The sequence below is a fragment of the Monodon monoceros genome, unplaced genomic scaffold (genome assembly GCF_005190385.1).
Source record: "Monodon monoceros isolate NGI ecotype Baffin Bay Population unplaced genomic scaffold, NGI_Narwhal_1 Super_Scaffold_13, whole genome shotgun sequence".
In the NCBI taxonomy this organism is placed as follows: Eukaryota; Metazoa; Chordata; class Mammalia; order Artiodactyla; family Monodontidae; genus Monodon; species Monodon monoceros.
The window spans coordinates 79744359-79759171 of NW_021703769.1; the positions used below are offsets into that span (position 1 = coordinate 79744359).

General features: G+C 50.4%; 1 protein-coding gene across 1 annotated transcript; it reads left to right on the forward strand.

Moving 5' to 3' along the window:
* The first annotated feature begins 107 nt into the window (after positions 1-107).
* On the forward strand, positions 108-3903 carry CUNH7orf61 (chromosome unknown C7orf61 homolog). The gene is made up of 3 exons (XM_029220918.1): positions 108-1113; positions 1378-1701; positions 3438-3903. The coding sequence occupies exons 1-3, from the start codon at positions 1060-1062 to the stop codon at positions 3669-3671; spliced, it is 612 nt and encodes a 203-aa protein (XP_029076751.1). The 5' UTR covers positions 108-1059; the 3' UTR covers positions 3672-3903.
* The last annotated feature ends 10910 nt before the right edge of the window (positions 3904-14813 follow it).

Genomic DNA, 14813 nt, shown 5'->3' on the forward strand with positions numbered 1-14813 from the left:
GAGAAGGGAGCCAGCGGCCTGGGTCCTGGGAAGGGGCAGGCGAGGCAAGGTGGGAGGCGGGGGGCGGGTGGGGGGCGTCGGCCCACGTGCTGGTGGGGGACAGGAGAACAATGGAGCCTTTGGTGATTGTGCAGGATCCACCCCCGGCTTCCCAGCGTGTCCCCTCTGCGGGCTGGATCTGGGTGGCTGCTTGGGGGTGGGGCGGGGGGCCCTGAATGGGCCCCTTGTCTCAACTCTGGGTGTGGGCCAGGCTCCCCGGGCACACGGTGCCCTCGCCAGGCCTGGCTGGCCTCCGTGGCCTCCACCCCCAGCTGGCTGAGGATGGGGCCCTGTGGGTGAGCAGGCCCCTCCCTGACAGCCTCGGCTCCGGCCCAGGCGGAAGAGGCAGGTAGGGAGACGGACCCCATCTAGTGGGGAAGCGGGGAAAGCAGCAGCCTCCACTTCAGGAGAACCCCGGCCCCACTAGGGGGGACCTGCTGAGAGTGGGATCCTGGAGGCAGACCTGGTTTGTACTCCCCGCCCTGTGGCTCCCTAGGTTTATGACTTGGGCAGCTTCTTTGGTTTTTCTGAATCGCAGCTTCCTCCTGGGTAAAATGGTACTGACAATAATACCTACCTGAAGGGCAACTGGGAGGGTTACATGACATCAGACATGGGAAATGCCCAAGGAGTACCAGGTGCTCAGTAAATGTTAGTTTTCCTTCCTTGGATTCAGGGGAAGGAGGGCCAAGGGCGCAGGGATTGGCTCCGGGGATCCTGGAAGGGTCTCGGGGGTTGGGGTCAGGGCCAGGCAGGCTCTCACAATGGGCTAGAACTCTCCCTCCCTCTGGGTTCTCATCAACTTTGACCCCTCTCCCTGTCCCAGGGAGGGGAGGAAGGGCCTAAGATGAGTCACTGGGGGGATTTTTCCTCCTGGATTCTCTATTTCTTTCTTCACTGCTGTGCTAGAGGCTCCCCAGAGACCCCTTAGGTGGCGGCCACTGGCCTGCAGCCTGTCCTCCTCCCCACTGAACTAAATGCCGGTTCTGCCCCCTACTTGGGGCTTGTGTATCGGAAGAAATGGCTGTGGTCCTGAGGTTCTTCCGATGGATTTGGTGCAAGATTAGTCACTCGGTGAGTTTCAGAGATTGCCCCTTCCTCTTGCCCTGCTGGGGTGGGAAGTGCTGGTCAATGACCTCTAGGTCACAGAAACACGCACTTCCTCACCTGGCCTCCCTCCTCTCCCGGCCACCTGTGGCCAAACAAGATGGAGAGGGAGGTGGTGAGGGACAGGACAGCTGGGGAGGAGGCCCCTTCTCCTCTGGGCCTTCCCTTCTGACTGTTGTCTCTTGCTCTGCCCCTCACTTCTGTCTGTCCTCTCCCCGTCTCGGTTCTTAGGTCTCCTGGAAACAGAAAGCTAAGTCAACCATCGTAGAACGCACTGACTCCAAGAAAAATGAGTTGAAGGTGGAGAAGACTTCCAAGGTGTCTGAGACTTTCAAGTTGGTTGAGTCCCCCAAGGAGGCTAAGGTCTCCAAGATGGATGTGTCCTCCAAGGTGGCTGACCCCTGCGTGTTGGCCAAGACCACCACGGACGGGGCTGCGGTGGAGGCGGGCCATGGGCAGAGATCGCTGTTGCAGCTGCCCCGGACTGCCGTCAAATCTGTCTCCACGCTCATGGTCTCCGCCCTGCGGTCTGGCTGGCAGATGTGCAGCTGGAAGGTCAGCACGTTGTCCCCCTTGTCCCCAGCAGCACCCCCTTCCTATCCCCCATGACTCATTCATGCTGGTGGGAATGTAAAATGGTGTGGCCACTCTGGAAAAACAGTGTGGTCAGTTCTTCTAAAACTAAACATGCGGTTATCATATGGCCTAGTGATTGTACTCCTGTACATTTATCCCAGATAAATGAAATTTTATGTTCACACAAAAATCTGTACGTGAACATTCATAGCAGCTTTATTCATAAGAGCCCAAACCAACCCAAATGTCCTTCAGTGGGTGAGTGGTTAAACTGTGATATATCATGGAATGATACTGCTCAGCCATAAAAAGGAACAAACTATTGATATACGCAACAACTTGGATGGATCTCAAGGGAATTATGCTGCGTGAAAACAACCAATCCCAAAAGATTATATATCGTATGATTCCATTTATACTATATACCATTCCAGAAATAACCAAATTAGAGAAGTGGGGATCCAATTAGTGGTTTAGTGGTTGCCAGGGGCTGCGCATGGAGGGAGAGACGGGGGAGATGGGTTGGTTATAAAAGAGCAACATGAGGAATCCTTGCGACGATGGAAATCTCCTGTATCTTGACTATGGTAGTTGAATTCATGAACCTGCACGTATCATGTAAAATTGGGAAGAATTCAACACACACACTCACACACACACGAATACAAGTAAAACTGGAGAAATATGAATAAATTCAGACCAGTGGATTGTATTGATGTCAGTATTCTATGATACTACTAGAGTTTTGAAAGATTTTACTATAGGGGGAAAATAGGTAAAGAGTAAAAGTATTATTTCTCACAAGTGCATGTGAACCTACAATTATCTCAGTCAAAATTTTAATTTAAAAAGGGAAGTGTCTAGGTTACTACCAAGTCAATTTATTTTGGTTTTGAATTAGGTATTACTGCATTAATAATAATTTTTGAAAGTTCACCTGGGGAATTCCTTGGCGGTTCAGTGGTTAGGACTTGGCGCTCTCACTGCCGAGGCCCAGGTTCACTCCCTGGTCGGGGAACTGAGATCCCACAAGCCGCGCGGTGTGGTCAAAAATAAAATAAAATAAAATATTCTGGGCCGGGAGAGAGGCATCAGGTAGAACAAGTTAATGGATTGGAGTGATATTTAAGAGGTAGAATTGTTGTCCCACGTGGTTGATTGCATGACGGTGAGGAGCGAGGGAGAGACAGACATGAAAACAGGCTGGAGCCATTCACTGGAAGGAGAGCCGACTTAGGGGAGAAAGTAAGGACTTTAGGGCGTTGGGACAGGATGAGTTGAAGTGTCAGAGGGACATCTGCAGGGAGACGTCTAGGAGGCAGTGGGATATACAGGCCTGGAGGTCAGGCGAGAGCTTTGGGTTGGAGACAGAGTTGGGGGTGTCATTCTGGCCTTCATTTTAATGCACTCTCCATGGAACCCTAGTGGGGACTCAAAGGTGGGTCGGACATGGTCCCTGTCTTCCAGGAGCTTGCATGGTGGTATTGAAAACAGATGAGTCCGCAGAACAAATAGTGCATAAAATGTGTTATGACAGGGTGAACACCAGAGTAGAGACAGGCCGAGAAGGCTTCCTGGAGGAGGCGTTGCCCAAGCTGAGGCTTGACAGGGCAGGTGGAATTAGACAAGCCTTTGCCGTTTATCTGCAGGTGGTTCCACCAGTGGTTTCCCCCAGACCAAGCTGTTCATCTGTGCTCATCTTCTCTCTTTCACAGTCATCTGTGAGTTCTACCTCAGTCACCTCCCAAATGAAGACCGGGTCCCCTTTGGAGTCGAGAGGGACTGAGATGCTGCAGGAAGTGTACCTGGTGCTGTGGGCCATTCGGAAACAACTGCAGCAGCTGGCCCGCAGGCAGGAGAGGCGGCGACGGCGCCACATCCGGGCCCACATCTGTCCCCAACCTGACCCAGTTCAGGGCTTGAGACAGGATTCCCAGAGTCCCCTCTAGGGGGGAACCCCACATCCTCAGAAAGCCCCCACCTCACTCTTAGGTAAGGTTGATAGGAGAGGTTAGGGCAGCAGGCCAGGAGTTGTGGGTGAGGAGAAGTTTTCAAACCGTCACCTCTCATCGGGACCCCAAGGCTTGGCCTGGGGTCCCACGTACTCTCCTTCATTCCTTTTATTCAATTTGTAAAAAATTATCAAAATGTTGGGAAATAAATATCGGAAATTTCTGAGTAGAGGTAGAGTGTGTTTGTGGATGGCCCGAGGCACTGAGGGGAACTTGGGTGGGATAGGGAGGGGCACCTGAGGCGCTGGCCCAAATATGTGTGGGAGTAACGGGGGTGGGGGTGGCGGGCAGCCCCCCACACACTTTTAGGGGCTGAATTGCCTTTGGCAACTGTGCCGGGCCAGTAACGATAGTCTCAGAGGCGCCGGTTCATTGAGGACATGCTGGGTACCAGGTGCTGAGCCTGGGCTCTCGCTGGAAATCCTACAAGACAGACTGTTGCTGATGTTACGGGACTTGTCCAGGGCCCTACGGAGAACGAGACCTCGCTGGAAATTACGCCTCCTCAGCTGGTCCACTGCCCTGCCTCTCTGGCGCTCTTGGGCCCGGCCATGGCGAGGGTCAGGGTCCCTCACTTGGCGGACGCGCACACGCATCAGGCTCTGTGGGCCCCGCCCCTGCCGAGGGCGGCCGAAAACTACAGCTCCCAGGGTTCCCGGCGGTGAGGCTGGGCCGCCGGGCGCAGAGGGCCCGGGCCGGGGGCCAGCAGTGTCGCGGTCGGAGAGCGCGGGAGGGTGTCTGCCTGGCGCCGCGGAAGCAGAGGCTGGAGACCGTGGCGATCTGGTGCGAGGTTGGGGGGCGGGGGCAACACGAGGGGAGACCGTGGAGCCTCAAGTCCCCTCTCCGCCTTAGCCTGCCCTCTTGCCGGGCCACGCGAGGGCGCAGAGGTGGCTCCCCAAGGAAAAGCAGGGATATTTCACGAGACGATAAAATTCGGGGATGTCAGAATTCACAGGGCTTGGAGGTGGGGGAAGGTGCAAGGGCTGGCAGCCGCGCCCGAGCCTAGGGGGCAGCAGAGGCCCTGGGAGCGGGGGAGGGACGGCTGTGCTACTGGGTCTTGCTCACCGAGAAATTAGGTGTGAGCAGGAGGCGTGAGCAAAGCTGGGAGCCGGTGAGCAGCAGGGATGGTTTGCTGGAAGCGCCCAGTTCACTAGAAAAGTCAGCAAACTCTCCTCCTGGCCCCCAACCCCACCCCCCGCAGCTCTGGCAAAGTTGGACACCATTGCTGGGAATTTGAGTGGCTTTTCCCAGAAGTCCGGAGCAGCCCCCGGCTGCCGTGCCCGATGCCCTACAGCTCTGCTACCCTGAGCCTGTTAGCTGTGCACCGCACCCCAACATTTACAGCCCTCGTAATACCACCCACCACTTATTAAACACCTACTGTGACTAATTTTATGTCTTGTTCTAAGTACTGTAATTCTCACAGTGGCTTTATGATGAAGTATTATCACTTCCATGTTTTAGAGAGGAAAACTGAGGGACAGAAAGGTCATGTTTAAGGTCGTGCAGCTTTCATTCATCCAACGAATGTCTAGCTCACACAGGACATGTTACATACATGTTACATAGCAGGTGTTCAATACATGAATGTGGTGGCTCCTCCAGGAATCAGTTCTGAGGTTAGCCTGAAGCCAGTCAGGCCCTCAAAACATTCTAATACACAGTGGCTCAACTCTGGGGCTTTCAATCACCAATTATTCACCACATCTCCATTGTGTGCCAGGAACTGTTCTGGGGCCGAACAGGCCATGGTGGGCCTGTCCCAGGAAGCCTGGAGGACTAATGGGTCCCAGGGTTTTGGAGTAGTGCCTCACTGTCTAAGGTCCAGAATCAGCCCCTCCAAATCCTTAGAGATATGCTCCTCTTCCTATTGGGGACCTAATAGGAAATTTCAGTGAGAGGAGGGTAGGAAGGCTGGGCGCCCCTGAGGGTCACTAGTAAATAGCCTTGCAAGTAGCTACAGGCCCAGGAGCCAATGGGCTTGAGGCTGTGGGCTTGTGGGAAGGAATACACCTCCCATTTTTCTCTGGCTTCTTCAGCGTCGTTAGGATGTAAGGGGAGGAAAGGAAGGTGAGTTCAGCCAGCAGCCACGGGAGCTGCTGGCACCTCCCACCGTCTCTCCCTCCCCAGACATGATGGAGTCCTGTCTGGGCTTGGCCAAGCGGGGGCAGGAAACTCATAAACTCACGGGAGAGAAAGGGATGGATGGGACGGAGGGGAAAGTCCATAGAACTTGCTTTTCCTAGATGTCCCAGTGCTCCCAGGCAGCCTCCTTCCTCCCCATCCCAAGTAATCTAGTCCAGAGCCCTGGAGAAGGCCCGTGTTGGGACGTGAGGACGATATTCCCAACTGGGGGGAAAGCATATAGGATCTCCTGGGGTGGAGATTTGTGTGGGGGGTGGGATTCTTACCCACCCAGCCCTTTCCTGGTAGAGAGCAGTGGGGGACAGTGTGACCCCTGGGGAAATCTTCCTCCTGATGAATCTTTTTTTTTTTTTTGGCCGCGCTGGGTCTTCGTTGTTGCACATGGGCTTTCTCTAGTTGCGGAGAGGGGGGACCACTCTTCGTCGCGGTGCGCGGGCTTCTCATTGTGGTGGCTTTTCTTGTTATGGAGCATGGGCTCTAGGCGCAAGGGTTTCAGTAGTTGTGGCATGCGGGCTCAGTAGTTGTGCCACATGGGTTGCTCCACAGCATGTGGGAAATTCCTGGACCAGGGCTCGAACCTGTGTCCTCTGCAGTGGCAGACGGATTCTTAACCACTGCGCCACCAGGGAAGTCCCCTGATGAGAGTTTTGAGCAAAAATCCCACCTTGGCCCCCCAAAAAAAAAAAAAAGACAAAAAAGAAAAAAAAGGGACTTCCCTGGTGGTCCAGTGGTTAAGAATCCGAGTTTCCATTGCTGGGGGTGCAGAACTACTGGTTGGGGAACTAAGATCCCGCATGCCACGTGGCAGAGCCAAAAGAAAAAAAAATCTCGCCTTGGCAGCTTGGTGCTTTATGTCCACCTAGAGGGGTGGGATAGGGAGGGTGGGAGGGTGATGCAAGAGGGAGGAGATATGGGGATATATGTATATGTATAGCTGATTCACTTTGTTATACAGCAGAAACTAACACACCATTGTTAAGCGATTATACTCCAGTAAAGATGTTAATTTAAAAAAAAAAGCTCGCCTTGGACACCTTGCCCTCCTGTCCCCATCAGAGCCCAAGCACTTCCCCTCCCCCAAGGCTGCTGGACTCCATGAGGCAGAGGTGGTAGGGCTATAGGTGGGCCCAGCTGGGACCAGGGGTCTTGATTTTCAAATCCCACCCATCCTAATGGGGCGGGGGCCCCTGGAAGTGTGGGGAGCAAAGGAGAGTGCTGGTCCCAGATGCCCCTGCTCTATTCTCAGTCCTGCCTCATCTCCCCTCCACCCCTTCATCATCAGGTTTGCTGAAAATGTCAGATCTCTTCTTTTTCCCTGGGATCCCTCCACAATCTATTCATCACACAGCAAAACATGTCACTGCCTTGCTTAAACCTTCCAATGGCTTTCCATCGCCCTTGGAACAGAACCCAAACTGTCCCCTTTGTTTAAAATGCCCTTCTCTCAGATCTTGTCATGGTGGGCTCCTTGCCCCTCTGGCTTCTGTACAGACGTCGCTATGTCTTTGTGGACTCTTGCCCTGACCACCGGACCTACAGACTGGGAGAGAGCCACTGTCAAGGTCATCCTCTATCTCTCACCATGTTTTATTTTTTCATAGTACTTAACAGTACCTGAAATTATCATATTGATTTGTTTACCAGTACACTTGGGTGGCAGCAGTGGAATGCAGTAGTTAAGAGCATGGGAAGTGGTTTAAGCGAACACTTCCTTGATGTGTAATCTTGGGTAAATTGGTTAACCTCTCTGAGCCTCGGTTTCCTCGTTTGTGAAGTGGGGCATGGTAGTAGTACTGGTGTCATAGGTCTGTCGTGAGGGTCAGGGAGATGATGACTGGCACACTGTAAGGGCTCAGTAAATGTTATGTGCTATTATGATGCTAATGGTTATGATCTATGGTTTTTGATTATTATCTCCGTGGCCTAAAACAGCGCTGAATGAACCAGAAAGTAAACCTTCCCCTAGTGTGTGGGAAGCATTTTCCAAACAGCTCTCTGGTGGAGGGAACGCCAGTTTTGGAAGTGACAAAGAATGGCATGTGCCGTGAGTAACAGGAAGAGTACTTGAGAGAGAGTCAGGAGATCCTGGTCCTGGTCTCAGTATTGCTGCCACTTTGCTGTGGGACTCTGGTGAATCCCTCTCCTTCTTTGGGCCTCAAGCTCTTCAGATAAAATGATGGGTTGAAACGGCTGGTTGATCTGTCCCCAGCCAGCTTCCAGGGGGTTCCAGTCAGGTCCTGTGCTCCCTTTATCCACTGTATGCTTTTCAGTGTTGGGGACACATGGTGCCTTTAGCTCCCTCAGCTCTGCTTGCTAACAGTTCAAAGCTGCCACAGAGAGAGTTGACCCAGGGTAAAATATTCTTGGTTTAAGCCTTTGAACCCAGAGACAAAGTCCCAGCCCTGGACACTGGATCATCTTTCTACCCCTGTCCTTCCCTCCCCTTCAGCCTCATCCACGTTCGTATTTGAGCCCTTGGGGAGGAGAGCGAGTCCTGAGCCCCACTGTGGGCTGGGCAAAGGCATGAAGGTCTTGGCCTCAGACACGCAGGCAGGGTGTGTGTACAGCTGGAAGTACACACATGGATGTGCCTGTGTGCACTTGTGGGTCTCTGTAATATTTTAACTTGTTCCTGTTTTCCTCTCAGGAGTGGCAGGACTGCGATTAATTAGAGGAAAAGGTTGTAGGATGGCAGGGCTGGCATTCTCTACCCTCTACCTAAGGGAAGATGTCACCTGTCAAATGAGATATTAGTCTCTAGGACTGTTGTAGGGCTAGCTTCCTTTGTCTACCCCCTCCCCCCAAAATAGGCACATGGTCCCCCAGGACTTGAGGGAGGAGGGGGATGAGAGGGAAGCACCTTTGGGATTCAGAGGGCTGGAGCTCTTCCAAGGGGCCAGGAGGGCTGCAGGCCTGGGAGCAGGTGTTTCTGGTGGTGGCCTCATGCTGAGTCCTTTGTCCCCTGGGTCATTGCTGCCCAATTTGCCTGCGCTGTCTACTCCTTACTGGAGCTGCCTATCTGCTCACTGGGTCAGTCTGCGGGGACAGGGTAGACTGGCTGGTAAGACCTCCAAGGGAGGGGCTCTTTTCTTCCCTTTTCTGTCCTCTTTGTTTCAAAAGCTGAGCCTACCTGCCCCACACCTGTCTCCCAGCTCACCTGGGATGCTGTGTCTGTCTCCCTGCTAAAGCTGAGTCCTGGCCTGCCAATCTCCCTTTCCCTCAGTTCCTCCTGGAGCAGGTGGCTGCAGAGGGGCAGGTTTTGGAAGGCGGGGATTGGTCTTTTTGTGTTGAAGGAGGAGTCTGTGCCTTGTGTAATGAGGTGTGACGTGGGCTGGGCTTGCCCAAGCTGGGGCAGATGGGGCCCTTAAGAAGGTTGGTTCCCAGGGTGCAGGGAGGTCTGCACCACCCTTCTCTGGATTTCTCTCCTCTCCTGTAAGACCCAGTTGTTTTTCTTTTACCGTTTATATGCTCTGACAATTTTTCTAGTCTTTTCTAGAGACCCACAGAGTTTAAGAGTTTGCATTCTGGAGCCAGACTGCTGGGTTTTGAATCCTGGCGCTACCACTTACTAGCTCTGTGGCCTTGGGCAAGGTGCTTAACCTCTCTGTGCCTTAGTCACCTCACCTATAAAATGGAGATGATATGGGAATGATGTGAGAATTTAATGAATGAATGCATTGAAAAAACTTAGAAGAGTACTTGCTACATATTATGTGCTGTATACATGTTTAGTTTTGTTATTATTTCTTTGTCGAGAAACTCTTTAAATGTGAGCGGCATCAGCCCTTTATGATATGAGTTGCAAATATTTTAACATAATCCTCTGTTTTCTTTTTTTTAAACTTTTATTTAGAAATAACGTGGATTAATATGCAATCGTCAGAAATAATAGAGCTCTTGTATACCCTTTATCCGGACGTTACTCAGTGATAGCATCTTGCGTAACTGCAGTACAATATCACCGCCAGGAAATTGACATTAATGCACTCCACTGACCTTATCCAGATTGCACCCATTTTACATGTACTTATTTGTGTATGTGTGTGTGTGTATTTAGTTCCGTGTAATTTTATGACATGTAGATTCCTGTGACCACCACCACCACAGTCAAGATACAGAACAGTTCCATCAAAGGGTTATCTTTTGCTGCCCTCTTATATCCTTAGCCATATCTTTCCCTCTCCCCTCCCTAACCTTTGGCAACTACTAACCTGTTCTCCCTCTGTATAATTTTGTCATTTCAAGAATATAATATAAATGGAATCCTGTAGTACATAGCCTTTTGGGATTGGCTTTTTTTCATGCAACATAATTCCCTTGAGATTCATCCAAGTTGTGCATGTATCAATAACACGTTCTCTTTTATTGCTGACTAGTATTCCATGGTATAGTTGTTCCACAGTTTGTTTAACCAGTCAATGAAAGACATTTGGGTTTTTCCAGTTGGGAGCTCTTCCAAATAAAGCTTCTACGAATATTTGTATGCAGATTTTTGTGTAAGTTTTCATTTCATGCACAAGTGTGCAATTGCTGGGTCACAAGTTATGTGTGTGTTTCATTTTCTTAGAAACTGCCAGGCACTTCCCTGGTGGTGCAATGGTTAAGAATCTGCCTGCCAATGCAGGGGATACGGGTTCGAGCCCTGGCCAGGGAAGATCCCACATGCCGCGGAGCAACTGAGCATGTGTGCCACAACTGCTGAGCCTGTGCTCTAGAGTCCACGAGCCACAACTACTGAACCCAAGTGCCACAACTACTGAAGCCCGCGTGCCTAGAGCCCATGCTCCGCAACAAGGGAAGCCATTGCAATGAGAAGCCCACTCACCGCAACTAGAGAAAGCCTGCGCACAGCAACGAAGACCCAACACAGCCAAAAATAAATGAATACATTTATAAAAAGAAACTGCCATACTCTTTTCCAGAGTGGCTGTTTCATTTTACATTCCCATCAGCAACGTGTGAGTAATCCAGTTACTCCGCATCCTTACCAGCATTTGCTCTTATCACTATTTTTAATTTTAGCCATTCTGACAGGTGTGTAGTAATATCTCATTCTGGTTTTAATTTTCATTTTCCTAGTGGCTAATGCTGTTGAACATCTTTTCATTTATGTTCAAATAATTACCATCCGTTTAGCCTCTTTCTTTTTTTTTTTTTTGGCTGTGGCACGCAGCATGCAGGATCTTTGTTCCCCGACCAGGGATTGAACCTGTGCCCCCTGCAGTGGAAGCGTGGAGTCTTAACCACTGGACCACCAGGGAAGTCCCCATATAGCCTCTTTAGTAAAATGTCTGTTCATGTGTTTTGCCCATTTTCTGATTGGATTGTTTGTTTGTTTTTTACAGTGTTGAGAGTTTAAAAAAATATTCTTTATATATATATATGTACTTTGTTGGAGATGTTATTTGCAAATATATTCTCCCAGTCTGTAGCTGCCATTTCATCCTCTTAGCAGGGTCTTTCACAAAGTAAAAAATTTTAATTTTGATGAGGTCCAATTTATCAAGTTTTCCTTTTATGGACTGTGCCTTTGGTATCAAGTCTAAGAACTCTTCCCCTAGGTCTAGGTTCTGAAGATTTTCATCTATTTTTTTCCCTATATTTTATAGTTTTGTATTGAAGTCTGTGATAACATTTTGAGTTAATTTTTGTATAAGGTGTGAGGTTTAGGGCAAAGCTCATTTTTTTGCTTATGGATGTGCAACTGCTCCAGCACCATTTTTTGAAAAGGTCATCCTTTCTCCACTGAATTCCTTTCACCCCTTTGTCAAAAATCAGTTGGGTCGGGTCTTCCCTGGTGGCGCAGTGGTTGAGAATCTGCCTGCCAATGCAGGGGACACGGGTTCGAGCCCTGGTCTGGGAAGATCCCACATGCCGCGGAGCAACTAGGCCCGTGAGCCACAACTACTGAGCCTGCGCGTCTCGAGCTTGTGCTCCGCAACAAGAGAGGCCGCGACAGTGAGAGGCCCGCGCACCGCGATGAAGAGTGGCCCCCGCTCACCGCAACTAGAGGAAGCCCTCGCACAGAAACAAAGACCCAACACAGCCATAAATAAATAAATAAAATAAAATAAAATAAAATTTTAAAAAGTTGGATCATATATTCACTTTTCTCTTTAAAACAAAAAATCAGTTGGATCTAATTCTGAGTTCTCTATTCTGTTCCATAGATCTATATGTCTGTCCCTTGCCAATACCCCACTGCCTTGATTACTGAAGTAAGCCCTAACTTCAGGCAGTGATTCCCCCCACTTTATTCATTTTAGCTGTTATTTTATTTTTCAAATATACAATACAGTATTATTAACTATAGGCACCATGCTGTACATTATATCCCCAGGACTCATTTTATAACTTGAAGTTTGTGCCTTTGGACCCCCTTCACTCAGTTTGCCCACCCCCTACCCCTCTGCCTCTGGCAACCACCAATCTGTTTTCTGTACCTATGAGTTTGGTGTTTTTTAATTTCACGTATAGGTGAGATCATACAGTATTTGTCTTTCTCTGTCTGACATTTCGCTTAGCATAATGTCCTCAAGGTCCATCCATGTTGTTGCAAATGTCAGGATTTCCTTCTTTTTTATGACTGAATAATATATACACATTTTCATTATCCATTCATCCACCAATGGACACACTTAGGTTGCTTCCATGTCTTGGCTATTGTAAATAATGCTGCAATTTATTTATTTTTATTTATTTATTTTTGGCTGCATTGGGTCTTCATTGCTGCACACGGGCTTTCTCTAGTTGGGCGGGCGGGGGCTACTCTTCTTGTGGTGCACGGGCTCCTCATTGCAGTGGCTTCCCTTGTTGCTGAGCATGAGCTCTAGACGCGTGGCCTCAGTAATTGTGGCTCGCGGGCCCTAGACTGCAGGCTCAGTAGTTGTGGCACACGGGCTTAGTTGCTCCACGGCTTGGGATCTTCCCGGACCAGGGCTCGAACCCATGGCCCCTGCACTGGCAGGCGGATTACTAACCACTGCGCCACCAGGGAAGCCCAGTGTTTTTATTTCTTTTGGACAAATCTCCAGAAGTGGGATTGTTGGCTCATATGATAGTTCTATTTTTTTTTTTTAAATTTTATTTCTTTGGCCACGCCACGAAGCTTGTGGGATCTTAGTTTCCTGACCAGGGATCGAATCCAGGCCCACGGCAGTGAAAGCACCAAGTCTTAACCACTGGACTGCCAGGGAATTCCCTGGTAGATCTATTTTTAATTTTTTGAGGAACCTCTCTACTCTTTTCTATAATGACTGCACCAATTTGCATTCTCATCAGTGCACAAGGGTTCCGTTTTCTCCATGTCCTTGCCAACACTTGTTATTTCTTGTCTTTTTGCTGATAGCCATTCCAACAGGGGTGAGGTTATTTTACATTATTTTATTTTATTTTTTACCACACAGATATATTTTTGAAAATTTTTATGGGGTTAGGTAGAGATTTCAGTGTAACTTGGAGCATGTCATCTCTCCACTTAAGATCTTTTCAGGGCATCCTGTAGCATTTAGGATGAAATCCAAACTCCTTGCCTCAGCGCCTGGCTGTGGCCCCTGCCCACCTGCCTGGCCTCATCTCTCCAGGTGTCCCTTTGCAGTCACTTCTGCTGTGCTTGGCTAGTCTCAGTTCATTTCCTCTTGCAAATGCTGATTGTTCTGTTTTGAAAGTGGTTCCCCCACATTTTTCACTTGGCTTGCTCTCATTCCTCCTTCGGATTTAGTCTCTAGCTACCTCAGAGAGAGGTGCCTTCCCTGAATTCCCGTCCCCCTGTGCCCTGGGCTTTGTTCAGGGCTGTGTCCCAGAGCTCACCTCAGCACAGTGCCTGGCATGCACAGGGCAATAGGGTTTGGGGTAAGGAAGGATGACTCAGGTAGGTAGTATGTACCCCTGGGTCCTAGTCTGCCCACCCGATGGGGGTCAGACTCCCGTTTGGCGTCGTGTCTCTGCCCCCGCAACTGTGCTCCCTTTCCAGGCTGTGCTCCCCTCCCCAAGGGAATCTTTAAGACCCAGGAGCCAGTGAGGAGAGGCAGAAAGCTGGGGGCTGCGAGGAAGAGGCAGAGGAGAATGAGCACAGTCCCGAAGGGCTGCTGACCCGTCTCAGGTCCGCTCCACAGAAGTAGGGGTTAGGGGGTGACGAAGGAGAAACCCGGCTCTGAAGTAGACAGGAGTAGGAAGTCACAGGTGGGACTCCTCATCCGTAACAGCCCACCTAGATTTGTTGTCTTCCTCACCACCCTGTCCTTCACCTGAGGGCCCCCTGAGATGTGCTATGCAACTCTCCACCCGGTCAGCAGCTGTGGCTTGACCTGTGTGTCCCTGCCCCCAAGGAAAGGCTTCCCCTGGGGCCTGTCGGGGCAAAACCTCCAGGCAGGAGTGACCAGGTGCCCGGGAACCTGTGTGGCACCCCTCCCCCCCCTTTTCCTCTCAGGACCCCATGGTCCTGCCTCCCTCCTGCTCTTCCTGTAACAGCCAAGTGTCCTTCCTTCTCCTAGTCCCCGCGATCTAACCAGGAGACTCTGGAGCCGATCAGAGAGAAGTCAGGGCAACTTCCACTACAATGTGAGTGGGAGCGAAGGAACGAGGGGTCAGGACCACGTGAGGAATAGGCTTCTCTGTCTTCTCTTCATGAACTCTCTGGGCAGAAAAACTGGTACCCAGCAAAGACAGTTCCCTGAACCTAAGGCAATGCGGGAGGGGGGCTTCAGAGCCCCATCCTGCACTTCTCAGCAGTGCATGGGAGGCTGAGCCAGCCCAGCCTTTGGATTCAGAAAGACCTGGTTCAAATCCTGCCCTTCCTGGCTGTGTGACCTTGAGCAAGTGAGTTAACTTGTCTGAATCTCACTTTCCTTATCCGGGAAAAATGGTAAATATTTATTTCACATGGCTGTATGAATGTGAAGCGCCTTGCACAGGGCTTGGTACCCAGTGAACTGA